This window comes from Salmo salar, chromosome 19 (assembly GCF_965601325.2).
Source record: "Salmo salar chromosome 19, fSalSal1, whole genome shotgun sequence".
In the NCBI taxonomy this organism is placed as follows: domain Eukaryota; kingdom Metazoa; phylum Chordata; class Actinopteri; order Salmoniformes; family Salmonidae; genus Salmo; species Salmo salar.
Genome location: NC_138309.1, coordinates 36,899,088 through 36,916,742, shown reverse-complemented (window position 1 = coordinate 36,916,742; position 17,655 = coordinate 36,899,088). Strand labels below are relative to the sequence as shown.

General features: G+C 56.4%; 1 protein-coding gene across 3 annotated transcripts in view; it reads right to left on the bottom strand.

Annotated features, from left to right (window-relative positions):
- The window catches only part of lyst (lysosomal trafficking regulator), a 215,517-nt gene that overhangs the window by 48,460 nt on the left and 149,402 nt on the right, over window positions 1-17,655 (bottom strand). For all 3 annotated transcript variants that reach the window (XM_045702248.2, XM_045702249.2, XM_045702250.2), the window contains 2 exons: window positions 14,666-14,875; window positions 1,995-2,171 (listed from right to left, as the gene is read on the bottom strand). In XM_045702248.2, coding sequence (XP_045558204.1) covers window positions 1,995-2,171; window positions 14,666-14,875 — 387 coding nt within the window. The remainder of the gene's footprint in view (window positions 1-1,994; window positions 2,172-14,665; window positions 14,876-17,655) is intronic.

Sequence of the window (17,655 nt, the reverse complement as noted above, 5' to 3'; positions counted from 1 at the left end):
AAACTGTTGAGCCCTAACCCATTCTTGATACAGGAAACTGTTGAGCCCTAATCCATTCTTGATACACACAGGAAACTGTTGAGCCCTAATCCATTCTTGATACAGGAAACTGTTGAGCCCTAATCCATTCTCTATACAGGAAACATTTGAGCCCTAATCCATTCTTGATACAGGAAACGGTTGAGCCCTAATCCATTCTTGATACAGGAAACTGTTGAGCCCTAACCCATTCTTGATACAGGAAACTGTTGAGCCCTAATCCATTCTTGATACACACAGGAAACTGTTGAGCCCTAATCCATTCTTGATACAGGAAACTGTTGAGCCCTAATCCATTCTCTATACAGGAAACATTTGAGCCCTAATCCATTCTTGATACAGGAAACTGTTGAGCCCTAACCCATTCTTGATACAGGAAACTGTTGAGCCCTAATCCAACTCAATATTAGGAAGGTATTCCTAATGTTTTGTAAACTCAGTATAGGTCCATTATAATTTATATGTACTTTTTATCTAATTTTAAACTTTCAAGAGTTCTGTTAAATTTATACTGAACAAAAATATAAACGCAACAATTTCAAAAGATTTTACTGAGTTACAGTTCATTTAAAGAAATCAGTCAATTGGAATAAAATTCATGAGGCCCTAATCTATAGATTTCACATGACTGGGAATACAGATATGTCTCTGTTAGACACAGATACCTTAAAAAAAGGTAGGGGCGTGGATCAGAAAACCAGTCAGTATCTGATCTGACACATCTCCTTCTCATAGAGTTGATCAGGCTGTTGATTGTGGAATGTTGTCCCACTCCTCTTCAATGGCTGTACGAATTTGCTGGATATTGGCGGGAACTGGAATATGCTGTCGTACACTTCAACGGGTGACATGTCTGGTGAGTACGCAGGCCATGGAAGAACTGGGACATTTTCAGCTTCCAGGAATTGTGTAGAGATCCTTGTGACATGGGGCCGTGCATTATCATGCTGAAACATGAGGTGATGGCGGTGGATGGAATGGCACGGCAATGGGCCTCAGGATCTCGTCACGGTATCTCTGTGCGTTCAAATTGCCATTGATAAAATTCAACTGTGTATTTGTTGTCCGTAGGTTACGCCTGCCCATACCATAACATGTATAGGATCTTTTATTTCAGCTCATGAAACATGGAACCAAACCTTTACATGTTTCAGTATATAAATGAAACGGCAAGTCTCAAATAGCCGCCTGTCCCTATTAATAGCCAGGCAACGGTATACATTTCATCATCAGATAAACGCCTGGTCTAAATGATTTGTTACCATGAATTACCATGAATTGTTTACAAGATTTAATGTTTGATTTGTTACATTAAATAATTCAGTAATGACTCAAAAAAATTACAACAATCATCCATTTTTATCGCCAGCAAGAAACTGCTAGCCATTGGCTGCTAACAGCTGAGAACAGCTAGCTAACTGGCAAGAACAAAAATAGTCAACTTCGGGAGTAGACCCCCAGCAATTAACTGATTGCCCCCGAGTGGCGAAAGTAAGAACTGATGAAAATACAGATAAAGAGGAGTATAATTATTCAGTCAAGGAAAAGTTGTTTATGTTTTTGAGGCATAGTAAGACAAAATAAACGTGACACAGTGTGTAAATTATTAACACATTAGTGCAGGAAATAAATGGTGGAGTTAAACAATGAACTATGTAAAATATGTTGTGTACATTAAGGAAATAGATGTCCGCCTCTAATAAAAGCCCGCCCGCCTCTAATAAAAGCCCGCCCGCCTCTAATAAAAGCCTGGCTTTAATAAAAGCCTGGCTTTAATAGAAGCCTGTTCAGTGATTTAAGCAAATAAACACCCAGTCTATGAATTGAAGATTTACGGAATATATATATATTTTTTTACTCAAACCTCCCCCGGGCTGGATCCGGCCTGTGGGCCGTAGTTTGCCCGCCCGTATTATAGGGTTAGGTAAAGTTTATAGGGTCAGGGTAAAGGTTACCTCTTTGATAGCCTTGAGCAGGTCTGGTTTGTGTGGTGCGCTGGGAGGGATGCAGCGATGACCCCACACCTTCAGTGATGTCATGAAACTGCCCACAGTACTCTGCTCCTCTTTGGTCAGAGCATCTTTGTGGTCATGGAGCATCTCATACAGATACATGGCTAGCTTGGGACCATGCTGAGCGAGGAGAGAGAGGAGAGGGAGAGTGGAGGGAGAGAGGACAAGGGTTTGTGAGTCAATGTGTGTGTTTGAGATTGACTGCAGTCGGACTGTGCAGAATCATTGATCTACAAGTCGCCTTGGTCAAACTGACAGACGTGTATATAAAAAAGTGGATGAGTCCATCCCTTCATGTATCACAGACCCGTCCGACCTACAGTAACACCCCCCGGAGGAGGAACAGTAAGACTGACCAGGCTGCCATGGTAACTATGATGATGTCTCTCTGGGTTATTTCTACTGTACGTACATGGGAACATGAGACCCGCCCTCTCGCTCTCGCCCTCTCTCTCTCTCTCTCTCGATCTCGCCCTCTCGATCTCTCTCTCTCGCCCTCTCTCTCTCTCTCCTCGCCATCTCTCTCTCGCCCTCTCTCTCTCTCTCGAGCTCGCCCTCTCTCTTTCTCTCGAGCTCGCCCTCTCTCTTTCTCTCGAGCTCGCCCTCTCTCTTTCTCTCGAGCTCGCCCTCTCTCTCTTTCTCTCGAGCTCGCCCTCTCTCTCTCTCTCTCTCTCTCGATCTCGCCCCTCTCTCTCTCTCTCTCTCTCTCGATCTCGCCTCTCTCTCTCTCGATCTCTCTCTCTATCTCGCCCTCTCTCTCTCTCGATCTCGCCCTCTCTCTCTCTCTCTCTCTCTCTCTCTCGAGCTCGCCCTCTCTCTCTCTCTCTCTCGAGCTCGCCCCTCTCTCTCTCTCTCGAGCTCGCCCTCTCTCTTTCTCTCTAGAGCTCGCCCTCTCTCTAGAGCTCGCCCTCTCTCTCTCTCTCTAGAGCTCGCCCTCTCTCTCTCTCTCTAGAGCTCGCCCTCTCTCTCTCTCTCTAGAGCTCGCCCTCTCTCCTCTCTCTCTCTAGAGCTCGCCCTCTCTCTCTCTCTCTAGAGCTCGCCCCTCTCTCTCTCTCTCTAGAGCTCGCCTCTCTCTCTCTCTCTCTAGAGCTCGCCCCTCTCTCTCTCTCTAGAGCTCGCCCTCTCTCTCTCCTCTCTAGAGCTCTAGCCCTCTCTCTCTCTCTAGAGCTCGCCCTCTCTCTCTCTCTCTCTAGAGCTCGCCCTCTCTCTCTCGAGCTCCGCCCCTCTCTCTCTCTCTCTCTCTCTCTCTCTCTCTCTCTCTCTCTCTCTCTCGAGCTCGCCCTCTCTCTCTCGAGCTCGCCCTCTCTCTCTAGAGCTCGCCCTCTCTCTCTCTCTCTAGAGCTCAGCCCTCTCTCTCTCTCTCTAGAGCTCGCCCTCTCTCTCTCTCTCTAGAGCTCGCCCTCTCCCTCTCTCTCCTCTAGAGCTCGCCCCCCCCTCGCCTCTCTCTCTCTAGAGCTCGCCCCCTCTCTCTCTCTCTAGAGCTCGCCCCCTCTCTCTCTCTCTCTCTAGAGCTCGCCCCCTCTCTCTCTCTCTCTCTCTAGAGCTCGCCCCCTCTCTCTCTCTCTCTAGAGCTCGCACCCCTCTCTCTCTCTCTCTCTAGAGCTCGCCCCCTCTCTCTCTCTCTCTCTAGAGCTCGCCCCCTCTCTCTCTCTCTCTCTAGAGCTTCGCCCCCTCTCTCTCTCTCCTCTCTAGAGCTCGCCCCCCTCTCTCTCTCTCTCTAGAGCTCGCCCCCCTCTCTCTCTCTCTCTCTAGAGCCTCGCCCCCTCTCTCGAGCTCGCCCTCTCTCTCTGAGCTCGCCCCTCTCTCTCGCCCTCTCTCTCGAGCTCGCCCTCTCTCTCGAGCTCGCCCTCTCTCTCGAGCTCGCCCTCTCTCTCGAGCTCGCCCACTCTCTTTCTCGATCTCTCTCTCGATCTCGCCCTCGCTCTCTATCTCTCGCCCTCTCTCTCTATCTCTCGCCCCTCTCTCTCCTAAGCCCTCTCTCTCTATCTCTCGCCCTCTCTCTCTATCTCTCGCCCTCTCTCTCTATCTCTCGCCCTCTCTCTCTCTCTCTCGCCCTCTCTCTCTCTCTCGCCCACTCTCTCTCTCTCGCCCACTCTCTCTCTCTCGCCCTCTCTCTCTCTCGCCCTCTCTCTCTCTCGCCCTCTCTCTCTCGCCCTCTCTCTCTCTCGCCCTCTCGCCCTCTCTCTCTCGAGCTCGCCCTCTCTCTCTCTAGAGCTCGCCCTCTCTCTCTCTCTCTAGAGCTCGCCCTCTCTCTCTCTCTCTAGAGCTCGCCCCTCTCTCTCTCTCTCTAGAGCTCGCCCTCTCCCTCTCTCTCTCTAGAGCTCGCCCCCTCTCTCTCTCTCTAGAGCTCGCCCCCTCTCTCTCTCTCTCTCTAGAGCTCGCCCCCTCTCTCTCTCTCTCTCTAGAGCTCGCCCCCTCTCTCTCTCTCTCTCTAGAGCTCGCCCCCCTCTCTCTCTCTCTCTCTCTAGAGCTCGCCCCCTCTCTCTCTCTCTCTCTAGAGCTCGCCCCCTCTCTCTCTCTCTCTCTAGAGCTCGCCCCCTCTCTCTCTCTCTCTAGAGCTCGCCCCCCTCTCTCTCTCTCTCTCTAGAGCTCGCCCCCTCTCTCGAGCTCGCCCCTCTCTCTCGAGCTCGCCCTCTCTCTCGCCCTCTCTCTCGAGCTCGCCCCTCTCTCTCGAGCTCGCCCACTCTCTTTCTCGATCTCTCTCTCGATCTCGCCCTCGCTCTCTATCTCTCGCCCTCTCTCTCTCTCTCGCCCACTCTCTCTCTCTCTCCCACTCTCTCTCTCTCGCCCTCTCTCTCTCTCTCGCCCACTCTCTCTCGCTCGCCCTCTCTCTCTCTCGCCCTCTCTCTCTCTCGCCCTCTCTCTCTCGCCCTCTCTCTCTCGCCCTCTCTCTCTCTCTCTCTCTCTCGCCCTCTCTCTCTCTCTCGAGCTCGCCCTCTCTCTTTCTCTCTAGAGCTCGCCCTCTCTCTAGAGCTCGCCCTCTCTCTCTCTCTCTAGAGCTCGCCCTCTCTCTCTCTCTCTAGAGCTCGCCCTCTCTCTCTCTCTCTAGAGCTCGCCCTCTCTCTCTCTCTCTAGAGCTCGCCCTCTCTCTCTCTCTCTCTAGAGCTCGCCCTCTCTCTCTCTCTAGAGCTCGCCCTCTCTCTCCTCTCTCTAGAGCTCGCCCTCTCTCCTCTCTCTCTCTAGAGCTCGCCCTCTCTCTCTCTCTAGAGCTCGCCCTCTCTCTCTCTCTCTAGAGCTCGCCCTCTCTCTCTCTCTCTAGAGCTCGCCCTCTCTCTCTCTCTCTCTAGAGCTCGCCCTCTCTCTCTCGAGCTCGCCCTCTCTCTCTCTCTCTCTCTCTCTCTCTCTCTCTCTCTCTCTCTCTCTCTCTCGAGCTCGCCCTCTCTCTCTCGAGGCTCGCCCTCTCTCTCTCGAGCTCGCCCTCTCTCTCTAGAGCTCGCCCTCTCTCTCTCTCTCTAGAGCTCGCCCTCTCTCTCTCTCTAGAGCTCGCCCTCTCTCTCTCTCTCTAGAGCTCGCCCTCTCCCTCTCTCTCTCTAGAGCTCGCCCCCTCCCTCTCTCTCTCTAGAGCTCGCCCCCTCCTCTCTCTCTCTAGAGCTCGCCCCCTCTCTCTCTCTCTCTCTAGAGCTCGCCCCCTCTCTCTCTCTCTCTCTAGAGCTCGCCCCCTCTCTCTCTCTCTCTCTAGAGCTCGCCCCCTCTCTCTCTCTCTCTCTAGAGCTCGCCCCCCTCTCTCTCTCTCTCTCTAGAGCCTCGCCCCCTCTCTCTCTCTCTCTCTAGAGCTCGCCCCCTCTCTCTCTCTCTCTAGAGCTCGCCCCCTCTCTCTCTCTCTCTCTAGAGCTCGCCCCCTCTCTCGAGCTCGCCCTCTCTCTCGAGACTCGCCCTCTCTCTCGCCCCTCTCTCTCGAGCTCGCCCTCTCTCTCGAGCTCGCCCTCTCTCTCGAGCTCGCCCACACTCTCTTTCTCGATCTCTCTCTCGATCTCGCCCTCGCTCTCTATCTCTCGCCCTCTCTCTCTATCTCTCGCCCTCTCTCTCTAGCCCTCTCTCTCTATCTCTCGCCCTCTCTCTCTATCTCTCGCCCTCTCTCTCTATCTCTCGCCCTCTCTCTCTATCTCTCGCCCTCTCTCTCTCTCTCGCCCTCTCTCTCTCTCTCTCGCCCTCTCTCTCTCTCTCGCCCTCTCTCTCTCTCTCGCCCACTCTCTCTCTCTCGCCCACTCTCTCTCTCTCGCCCTCTCTCTCTCTCGCCCTCTCTCTCTCGCCCTCTCTCTCTCTCGCCCTCTCTCTCTCTCGCCCTCTTCGCCCTCTCTCTCTCGAGCTCGCCCTCTCTCTCTCTCTCTAGAGCTCGCCCTCTCTCTCTCTCTAGAGCTCGCCCTCTCTCTCTCTCTCTAGAGCTCGCCCTCTCCCTCTCTCTCTCTAGAGCTCGCCCCCCTCCCTCTCTCTCTCTAGAGCTCGCCCCCTCTCTCTCTCTCTACGAGCTCGCCCCCTCTCTCTCTCTCTCTCTAGAGCTCGCCCCTCTCTCTCTCTCTCTCTCTAGAGCTCGCCCCCTCTCTCTCTCTCTCTCTAGAGCTCGCCCCCTCTCTCTCTCTCTCTCTAGAGCTCGCCCCCTCTCTCTCTCTCTCTCTAGAGCTCGCCCCCTACTCTCTCTCTCTCTCTAGAGCTCGCCCCCTCTCTCTCTCTCTCTCTAGAGCTCGCCCCCTCTCTCTCTCTCTCTCGAGCTCGCCCCCTCTCTCTCTCTCTCTCTAGAGCTCGCCCCCTCTCTCGAGCTCGCCCTCTCTCTCGAGGCTCGCCCTCTCTCTCGCCCTCTCTCTCGAGCTCGCCCTCTGCTCTCGAGCTCGCCCTCTCTCTCGAGCTCGCCCACTCTCTTTCTCGATCTCTCTCTCGATCTCGCCCTCGCTCTCTATCTCTCGCCCTCTCTCTCTCTCTCGCCCTCTCTCTCTCTCTCTCGCCCTCTCTCTCTCTCTCTCGCCCTCTCTCTCTCTCTCGCCCACTCTCTCTCTCTCGCCCACTCTCTCTCTCTCGCCCTCTCTCTCTCTCTCTCGCCCTCTCTCTCTCTCGCCCTCTCTCTCTCGCCCTCTCTCTCTCGCCCTCTCTCTCTCTCTCTCGCCCTCTCGCCCTCTCTCTCTCTCTCTCGAGCTCGCCCTCTCTCTCTCTCTCGAGCTCGCCCCTCCTCTCTTTCTCTCTAGAGCTCGCCCTCTCTCTAGAGCTCGCCCTCTCTCTCTCTCTCTAGAGCTCGCCCTCTCTCTCTCTCTCTAGAGCTCGCCCTCTCTCTCTCTCTCTAGAGCTCGCCCTCTCTCTCTCTCTCTCTCTCTCGAGCTCGCCCTCTCTCTCTCGAGCTCGCCCTCTCTCTCTCGAGCTCGCCCTCTCTCTCTAGAGCTCGCCCTCTCTCTCTCTCTCTAGAGCTCGCCCTCTCTCTCTCTCTCTAGAGCTCGCCCTCTCTCTCTCTCTCTAGAGCTCGGCCCTCTCTCTCTCTCTCTAGAGCTCGCCCCCTCCCTCTCTCTCTCTAGAGCTCGCCCCCTCTCTCTCTCTCTAGAGCTCGCCCCCTCTCTCTCTCTCTAGAGCTCGCCCCTCTCTCTCTCTCTCTCTAGAGCTCGCCCCCTCTCTCTCTCTCTCTCTAGAGAGCTCGCCCCCTCTCTCTCTCTCTCTCTAGAGCTCGCCCCCTCTCTCTCTCTCTCTAGAGCTCGCCCCCTCTCTCTCTCTCTCTCTAGAGCTCGCCCCCTCTCTCTCTCTCTCTCTAGAGCTCGCCCCCTCTCTCTCTCTCTCTAGAGCTCGCCCCCCTCTCTCTCTCTCTCTCTAGAGCTCGCCCCCTCTCTCGAGCTCGCCCTCTCTCTCGAGCTCGCCCTCTCTCTCGCCCTCTCTCTCGAGCTCGCCCTCTCTCTCGAGCTCGCCCTCTCTCTCGAGCTCGCCCACTCTCTTTCTCGATCTCTCTCTCGATCTCGCCCTCGCTCTCTATCTCTCGCCCTCTCTCTCTATCTCTCAGCCCTCTCTCTCTCGCCCTCTCTCTCTCTCTCTCTCTAGAGCTCGCCCCCTCCCTCTCTCTCTCTAGAGCTCGCCCCCTCTCTCTCTCTCTAGAGCTCGCCCCCTCTCTCTCTCTCTAGAGCTCGCCCCCTCTCTCTCTCTCTCTCTAGAGCTCGCCCCCTCTCTCTCTCTCTCTCTAGAGCTCGCCCCCTCTCTCTCTCTCTCTAGAGCTCGCCCCCCTCTCTCTCTCTCTCTCTAGAGCTCGCCCCCTCTCTCTCTCTCTCTCTAGAGCTCGCCCCCTCTCTCTCTCTCTCTAGAGCTCGCCCCCCTCTCTCTCTCTCTCTCTAGAGCTCGCCCCCTCTCTCGAGCTCGCCCTCTCTCTCGAGCTCGCCCTCTCTCTCGCCCTCTCTCTCGAGCTCGCCCTCTCTCTCGAGCTCGCCCTCTCTCTCGAGCTCGCCCACTCTCTTTCTCGATCTCTCTCTCGATCTCGCCCTCGCTCTCTATCTCTCGCCCTCTCTCTCTATCTCTCGCCCTCTCTCTCTCGCCCTCTCTCTCTATCTCTCGCCCTCTCTCTCTATCTCTCGCCCTCTCTCTCTCTCTCCTCTCGCCTTCTCTCTCTCTCTCTCGCCCTCTCTCTCTCTCGCCCACTCTCTCTCTCTCGCCCTCTCTCTCTCTCTCGCCCACTCTCTCTCTCTCGCCCCTCTCTCTCTCTCGCCCTCTCTCTCATCTCGCCCTCTCTCTCTCTCGCCCTCTCTCTCTCGCCCTCTCTCTCTCTCGCCCTCTCGCCCTCTCGCCCTCTCTCTCTCGAGCTCGCCCTCTCTCTCTAGAGCTCGCCCTCTCTCTCTCTCTCTAGAGCTCGCCCTCTCTCTCTCTCTCTAGAGCTCGCCCTCTCTCTCTCTCTCTAGAGCTCGCCCTCTCCCTCTCTCTCTCTAGAGCTCGCCCCCTCCCTCTCTCTCTCTAGAGCTCGCCCCCTCTCTCTCTCTCTCTCTAGAGCTCGCCCCCTCTCTCTCTCTCTCTCTAGAGCTCGCCCCCTCTCTCTCTCTCTCTCTAGAGCTCGCCCCCTCTCTCTCTCTCTCTCTAGAGCTCGCCCCCTCTCTCTCTCTCTCTCTAGAGCTCGCCCCCTCTCTCTCTCTCTCTAGAGCTCGCCCCCTCTCTCTCTCTCTCTAGAGCTCGCCCCCTCTCTCTCTCTCTCTCTAGAGCTCGCCCCCTCTCTCGAGCTCGCCCTCTCTCTCGAGCTCGCCCTCTCTCTCGCCCTCCTCTCTCGAGCTCGCCCTCTCTCTCGAGCTCGCCCTCTCTCTCGAGCTCGCCCACTCTCTTTCTCGATCTCTCTCTCGATCTCGCCCTCACTCTCTATCTCTCGCCCTCTCTCTCTATCTCTAGCCCTCTCTCTCTATCTCTAGCCCTCTCTCTCTATCTCTCGCCCTCTCTCTCTATCTCTCGCCCTCTCTCTCTATCTCTCGCCCTCTCTCTCTATCTCTCGCCCTCTCTCTCTATCTCTCGCCCTCTCTCTCTCTCTCGCCCTCTCTCTCTCTCTCTCGCCCTCTCTCTCTCTCTCGCCCACTCTCTCTCTCTCTCTCTCTCTCGCCCACTCTCTCTCTCTCGCCCTCTCTCTCTCTCGCCCTCTCTCTCTCTCGCCCTCTCTCTCTCGCCCTCTCTCTCTCTCGCCCTCTCGCCCTCTCGATCTCTCTCTCTCTAGAGCTCGCCCCCTCTCTCTCTAGAGCTCGCCCTCTCTCTCTCTCTCTAGAGCTCGCCCTCTCTCTCTCTCTCTAGAGCTCGCCCTCTCTCTCTCTCTCTAGAGCTCGCCCTCTCTCTCTCTCTCTCGAGCTCGCCCTCTCTCTCTCTCTCTGCGCTCGCCCTCTCTCTCTCGATCTCGCCCTCTCTCTCTCGATCTCGCCCTCTCTCTCGATCTCGCCCTCGCTCTCGCCTCGCTCTTTCTCGATCGCTCTCTCGATCTCGCCCTCGCTCTCTATCTCTCGCCCTCGCTCTCTATCTCTCGCCCTCTCTCTCTCTCTCGCCCTCTCTCTCTCTCTCTCGCCCACTCTCTCTCTCGCCCTCTCTCTCTCTCTCGCCCTCTCTCTCCTCGCACTCTCTCTCTCGCCCTCTCTCTCGCCCTCTCTCTCTCGCCCTCTCTCTCTCTCGCCCTCTCTCTCTCGCCCTCTCTCTCTCTCGCCCTCTCTCTCTCTCGCCCTCTCTCTCTCGCCCTCTCTCTCTCTCGCCCTCTCTCTCTCTCGCCCTCTCTCCCTCTCGATCTCTCTCTCTCTCTCTCGCCCTCTCGATCTCTCTCTCGCCCTCTCGATCTCTCTCTCTCTAGAGCTCGCCCCCTCTCTCTCTAGAGCTCGCCATCTCTCTCTCGCTCTCGCCCTCTCTCTCGCTCTCGCCCTCTCTCTCTCTCGCCCTCGATCTCGCCCTCTCTCTCTCTCTCTCTCGCCCTCTCGATCTCTCTCTCTCTCTCTCGCCCTCTCGATCTCTCTCTCGCCCTCTCGATCTCTCTCTCTCTCTCTCGCCCTCTCTCTCTCTCTAGAGCTCGCCCTCTCTCGATCTCGCCCTCTCTCGATCTCTCTCTCTCGAGCTCGCCCTCTCTCTCTCGAGCTCGCCCTCTCTCTCTCGAGCTCGCCCTCTCTCTCTCGCGCTCTCTCTCTCGAGCTCGCCCTCTCTCTCTCGAGCTCGCCCTCTCTCTCTCGAGCTCGCCCTCTCTCTCTCTCGCGCTCGCCCTCTCTCTCTCTCGCTCGCCCTCTCTCTCTCGCGCTCGCCCTCTCTCTAGCTCGCCCTCTCTCTCTCGAGCTCGCCCTCTCTCTCTCTCTCTCGAGCTCGCCCTCTCTCTCTCTCTCTGTCGAGCTCGCCCTCTCTCGATCTCGCCCTCTCTCGATCTCGTCCTCTCTCTCTCTCTCGCTCCCTCTCTCTCTCTCTCGCTCCCTCTCTCTCTCGCTCGCCCTCTCTCTCTCTCTCTCGCTCGCCCAATCTCTCGCCCGCCCTCTCTCTCGCCCGCCCTGTCTCGCCCGCCCTCTCGCTCGCTCGCCCCGCCCTCTCGCTCGCCCCTCTCTCTCTCTCTCTCTCTCGCCCTCTCTCTCTCTCTTTCTCTCGAGCTCGCCCTCTTCTCTCTCGAGCTCGCCCTCTCTCTCGCCCTCTCTCTCTCTCTTTCTCTCGAGCTCGCCCTCTCTCTCGCCCTCTCTCTCTCTCTCTCTCTCGAGCTCGCCCTCTCTCTCGCCCTCTCTCTCTCTCTCGCCCTCTCTCTCGAGCTCGCCCTCTCTCTCTCGCCCTCTCTCTCTCTCGCCCTCTCTCTCTCGCCCATCTCGCCCTCTCTCCCTCTCGCCCTCTCTCTCTCTCTCTCTCTCGCGCTCGCTCGCTCTCTCTCTCGCCCTCTCTCTCTCTCTCTCGAGCTCGCCCTCTCTCTCGAGCTCGCCCTCTCTCTCCTCTCGAGCTCGCCCTCTCTCTCGCCCTCTCTCTCTCGAGCTCGCCCTCCCTCTCGAGCTCGCTCTCTCTCTCTCGAGCTCGCCCTCTCTCTCGCCCTCTCTCTTGCCCTCTCTCGCCCTCTCTCTCGAGCTCGCCCTCTCTCTCGAGCTCGCCCTCTCTCTCGAGCTCGCCCTCTCTTGCCCTCGAGCTCGCCCTCTCTCTCTCGAGCTCGCCCTCTCTCTCGAGCTCGCCCTCTCTCTCGCCCTCTCTCTCTCGAGCTCGCCCTCTCTCTCTCGAGCTCGCCCTCTCTCTCTCGAGCTCGCCCTCTCTCTCGGCCCACTCTCTAGAGCTCGCCCTCTCGCTCTCGCCCTCGCCCTCGCTCTCGCCCTCTCGCCCTCTCTCTCGCCCTCTCGCTCTCTCGCTCTCGCCCTCTCTCTCTCTCTCTCTCGCCCTCTCGATCTCTCTCTCTCTCTCTCGCCCTCTCGATCTCTCTCTCGCCCTCTCGATCTCTCTCTCTCTCTCTCGCCCTCTCTCTCTCTCTAGAGCTCGCCCTCTCTCGATCTCGCCCTCTCTCGATCTCTCTCTCTCGAGCTCGCCCTCTCTCTCTCGAGCTCGCCCTCTCGCTCGCCCTCTCTCGCTCGCCCTCTCTCTCGCCCTCTCTCTCTCTCTCTCTCGCTCGCCCTCTCTCATCTCGCCCTCTCTCGCTCTCGCCCTCTCTCTCGATCTCGCCCTCTCGCTCTCTCTCTCTCTCTCTCTCGCTCGCCCTCTCTCGCCCGCTCTCTCTCTCTCGCCCGCCCTCTCTCGCCCGCCCTCTCGCTCGCCCTCTCTCTCTCGCCCGCCCTCTCTCTCGCCCTCTCTCTCTCTCTCTCTCTCTCTCTCTCTCTCTCTCGCTCGCCCTCTCTCTCTCTCTCTCTCTCGCCCTCTCTCTCTCGCCCTCTCTCTCTCTCTCTCGCCCTCTCTCTCTCTCTCGCCCTCGCTCTCTCTCGATCGCTCTCTCTCTCGCCCTCGCTCTCTCTCTCTCGCCCTCGCTCTCTCTCTCTCGCCCTCTCTCTCTCTCTCTCTCGCCCTCTCTCTCTCTCTCTCTCTCGCCCTCTCTCTCTCTCTCGCCCTCTCTCTCTCTCTCTCGCCCTCTCTCTCTCTCGCCCTCTCTCTCTCTCGCTCTCTCTCTCTCGCTCTCTCTCTCTCGCCCTCTCTCTCTCTCGCCTCTCTCTCTCTCGCCGCCCTCTCTCTCGCCCTCTCTCTCTCGCTCGCCCTCTCTCTCTCTCTCTCGCCCTCTCTCTCTCTCGCCCGCCCTCTCGCTCGCTCGCCCGCCCTCTCTCGCTCGCTCGCCCGCCCTCTCTCTCGCTCGCCCTCCCTCTCGCTCGCCCGCCCTCTCTCTCGCCCTCCCTCTCTCGCTCGCTCGCCCTCTCGCCCTCTCTCTCTCGCTCGCCCGCCCTCTCTCTCTCTCTCGCCCGCCCTCTCTCGCTCGCCCGCCCGCTCGCTCGCCCTCTCGCTCGCTCGCCCTCCCTCTCGCTCGCCCTCCCTCTCTCGCTCGCCCTCTCTCGCTCGCTCGCCCTCTCTCGCTCGCCCTCTCTCTCGCTCGCTCGCCCTCTCTCTCGCCCTCCCTCTCTCGCTCGCCCTCTCTCTCGCTCGCCCTCTCTCTCGCTCGCTCTCTCTCTCGCTCGCCCTCTCTCGCCCTCTCTCTCTCGCTCGCCCTCTCTCGCTCGCTCGCCCTCTTGCTCGCCCTCTCTCTCGCCCTCCCCTCTCTCCCTCGCCATCTCTCTCTCTCTCGAGCTCGCCCTCTCTCTCTCTCTCTCGAGCTCGCCCTCTCTCTCTCTCTCTCTCTCGAGCTCGCCCTCTCTCTCTCTCTCTCTCTCTCGCCCCCTCTCTCTCTCTCTCTCAAGCTCGCCCTCTCTCTCTCGAGCTCTCCCTCTCGCTCGCCCTCTCTCTCGCTCGCCCTCTCTCTCGCTCGCCCTCTCTCTCTCTCTCCCGAGCTCGCCCTCTCTCTCTCGAGCTCTCTCGCCCTCTCTCTCTCTCTCTCTCTCTCTCGCCCTCTCTCTCTCTCTCTCTCTCTCTCTCGCCCTCTCTCTCTCTCTCTCGCCCTCTCTCTCTCTCTCGCCCTCTCTCTCGAGCTCGCCCTCTCTCGCCCTCTCTCTCTCTCGCCCTCTCTCGCCCTCTCGCTCTCGCTCGCCCTCTCTCTCGCTCGCCCGCCCTCTCGCTCGCCCGCCCTCTCTCTCGCCCGCCCGCCCTCTCTCTCGCCCGCCCGCCCTCTCTCTCGCCCGCCCGCCCTCTCTCTCGCCCGCCCGCCCTCTCGCTCGCCCGCCCGCCCTCTCGCTCGCTCGCCCGCCCTCTCGCTCGCTCGTCCGCCCTCTCGCTCGCCCGCCCTCTCGCTCGCCCGCCCTCTCGCTCGCCCGCCCTCTCGCTCGCTCGCCCTCTCGCCCTCTCGCTCGCTCGCCCCGCCCTCTCGCTCGCTCGCCCGCCCTCTCGCTCGCTCGCCCGCCCTCTCGCTCGCTCGCCCGCCCTCTCGCTCGCTCGCCCCGCCCTCTCGCCCGCCCTCTCGCTCGCCCGCCCTCTCGCTCGCTCGCCCGCCCTCTCGCTCGCTCGCCCGCCCTCTCGCTCGCTCGCCCGCCCTCTCGCCCGCCCTCTCGCTCGCTCGCCCGCCCTCTCGCTCGCTCGCCCTCTCGCTCGCCCGCCCGCTCGCTCGCCCGCCCGCCCTCTCTCGCTCGCCCTCTCTCTCTCGCCCTCTCTCGCTCGCCCTCTCTCTCTCGCCCTCTCTCGCTCGCTCGCCCTCTTGCTCGCCCTCTCTCTTGCCCTCTCTCTCGCCCTCCCTCTCTCTCAATATATTGCCCTCCCTCTCTCCCTCTCTCTGTCTAGATCTCACCTGGGGCTCCCCCTGAGGATGTCTGGGCTCAGCACCTAATCCTGACCCTAACAGCTACCTCAGACCTCTCACCTGGGGCTCCCCCTGAGGATGTCTGGGCTCAGCACCTAAACCTGACCCTAACAGCTACCTCAGACCTCTCACCTGGGGCTCCCCCTGAGGATGTCTGGGCTCAGCACCTAACCCTGACCCTAACAGCTACCTCAGACCTCTCCCCTGGGGCTCCCCCTGAGGATGTCTGGGGTCAGCACCTAACCCTGACCCTAACAGCAACCTCAGACCTCTCACCTGGGGCTCCCCCTGAGGATGTCTGGGCTCAGCACCTAAACCTGACCCTAACAGCTACCTCAGACCTCTCACCTGGGGCTCCCCCTGAGGATGTCTGGGGTCAGCCCTAACAGCAACTCTGACCTCTTACCTCTAACCCGGGGCTGAGGCTCTCCTTGAGGAAGTCAGGGTTTGCAGGGTCGAACACAAACTCTAGAGCCTCCTTCCTGTCCCTGAGGGGTAATGCAGGGGAGAGGGTGTGTACCAAGAGACGTCCGATCTGAACCCTGAAGGTGTCCCGACACGACCACAGGATCCTCCTCCACTGCTGCCTGGGGGCCCCACCACGACCCGTACTGCCCTGGAAGAACAATCATAGTCACACATTATGAAGAAGTAATTTTTTTGTATAGTATGTTGTTTCCCCCCCTTTTTTTAAACCAGATACAAATGAGAAAAAAGACGACATATACATACGAACAACAACTGACAGACACACACAAACAATGACTACATCTCCTCTACACCTCCGTCCCTAGTGCCTGGTCACACCTCCATCCCTAGTGCCTGGTCATATACAATTAACTCAATGTGTATTTCCCCATGTAAGGTACAAATCAACATTAGAAAACAGCCTTCTTGGTCATTGTGCTGGGATATAAGGGAAACGTGTGTAGTCTTATTTATCAGGATGCCTACACCTCCGCTGTTACTACAGTAGGTGGCAGTATAGACCTCTACCTACACCTCTGCTGTTCCTACAGTAGGTGGCAGTATAGACCTCTGCTGTTCCTACAGTAGGTGGCAGTATAGGCATCTAACTACACCTCTGCTGTTACTACAGTAGGTGGCAGTATAGGCCTCTACCTACACCTCTGCTGTTCCTACAGTAGGTGGCAGCATAGGCCTCTACCTACACCTCTGCTGTTCCTACACTAGGTGGCAGCATAGGCCTCTCCAACCCAGCTCCTCTTTATAAACATTGAATTCGTCCTTTTTTAAATGTAACTCTTGCAAGAAAAACACATCTGCTGACAATCTCTTTAAATGTTCAAGAACAATATGCTTTCCCCCCCATCATGGAGCTCGTGCACATTCCATGTAATAAATTTGATTTTGTTGGTCTTGAATAGAATCAAAGTTAACTTTATCAGTTCTACCATTGAAGAACCAAGTAAACCATTTCCTGTTCCAACATGGCAACGCCCCCGTGCACAAAGAGAGGTCCATACAGAAATGGTTTGTCGAGATCGGTGTGGAAGAACTCTACTGGCCTGCACAGAGCCCTGACCTCAACCCCATCGAACACCTTTAGTATGAATTGGAATGCCGACTACGAGCCAGGCCTAATTGCCCAACATCAGTGTCCGACCTCACTAATACTTGTGGCTGAATGGAAGCAAGTCCCCGCAGCAATGTTCCAACATCTAGTGGAAAGCCTTCCCAGAAGAGTGGAGGCTGTTATAGTAGCAATGTTCCAACATCTAGTGGAAAGCCTTCCCAGAAGAGTGGAGGCTGTTGTAGCAGCAATGTTCCAACATCTCGTGGAAAGTCTTCCCAGAAGAGTGGAGGCTGTTGTAGCAGCAATGTCCCAACATCTCGTGGAAAGCCTTCCCAGAAGAGTGGAGGCTGTTATAGCAGCAAAGGGGGGACCAACTCCATATTAAGGCCCATGATCTTGGAATGAGATGTTCGACAAGCAGATGTCTACATACTTTTGGCCATGTAGTATATATGCTATATTTCCTCTTTTATATTGTATTTTGTACTGTATCTCATTGGAACCGGCTAATTCCATCGCTACCTCCTAGAGATGAACAGTTACTTGGGGACGATAGAGTCTAGATTGTATTGGGGGAGGAGGAAACAATATTGTCTCAATTTACAATTTTTTTATTTCCCCTTTATTTAACCAGGTAGGCTAGTTGAGAACAAGTTTTCATTTATAACTGCGACCTGGCCAAGATAAAGCAAAGCAGTGCGACACAAACAACACAGTTACACATGGAATAAACAAAGGTAGTGTCAACACAATAGAAAAATCTATATACAGTTAGTGCAAATGTAGTAAGATTAGGGAGGTAAGGCAATAAATAGGCCATAGTGGTGAAATTATTACAATTTAGCAATTAATCACTGAAGTGATAGATGTGCAGAAGATGAATGTGCAAGTAGAGATACTGGGGTGCAAAGGAGCAGAAAAACGATAAGCTGGTCTTGGGCATCACTGTATGTAGTCTAGTGTGCTAATCTGTTTTTTTTCTGCTTCTGTCTCTCCTCAGGGCACTGGGATCTCTTTCAACTGGAAAGGTTTCCTGCAGCTTGTTCAGGGCTTCATCGGTACTCGTGAACTCCATTCTCTGTGTTTCCTTCCATACCCACAGCCGGGAATTGGAGTTGAGACTTGATTCCTGTTTTCCCCCAGTGACTGTCTGATTGGAAATGAATTGCTTACGTTTTAAGTAAGACAGAGGAGACAGCCTAGGAGACAGGTCATGGACGAATCAAATGGATTTTGATGTGATCGTTCCACAACTTGAAGATTATCATGCGAGGGTATTTAGCGCTCTTATGTTTCACGCAGATCCGATGGCATCACTCCAGATCCTCCAGTGATACATCCACACCAAGCTCCTCCGATATCAGTTTGATCACGTAGCTGGAAAAGGTCTCCTTTTTCCTCATCTTCTGGTAGGGACAATATTCTCATGTTGTTTTGTCTCATTCCGTTTTCTTGCTGGTCCAGTTGAACTTCAAAAGTTTGCACCTTTATTTCAAGGAGCATTTGTTGTCCTGTTCATCCACGTGATCGGCCTGCATATACATAGCTGACACGATAGACTACTTTCCTGTCAAGCAAATCTACTTTGTTAACAACAGATTGTAACAGTTTGTTGTGGTGAGCATTGAGGGAATTTTAGCTGTTATCCTGGATATCCTTCAGCCGTTTGTTGTGGTAACCACCACTAACCAGAGCATTTTAGTTATGTTCTCCTGGATATCCTTTAGTTGTTAGCTCCTCTCATTTGCATCTCCAAGTTGTTCTTTGTCTTCTTCTCTGGGGGAAGCCATGGCCTGTTGGGTTTGAGTCACAGCATCATTCCTCTGAGGGAAGCCATGGCTTGTTGGGTTTGAGTCACA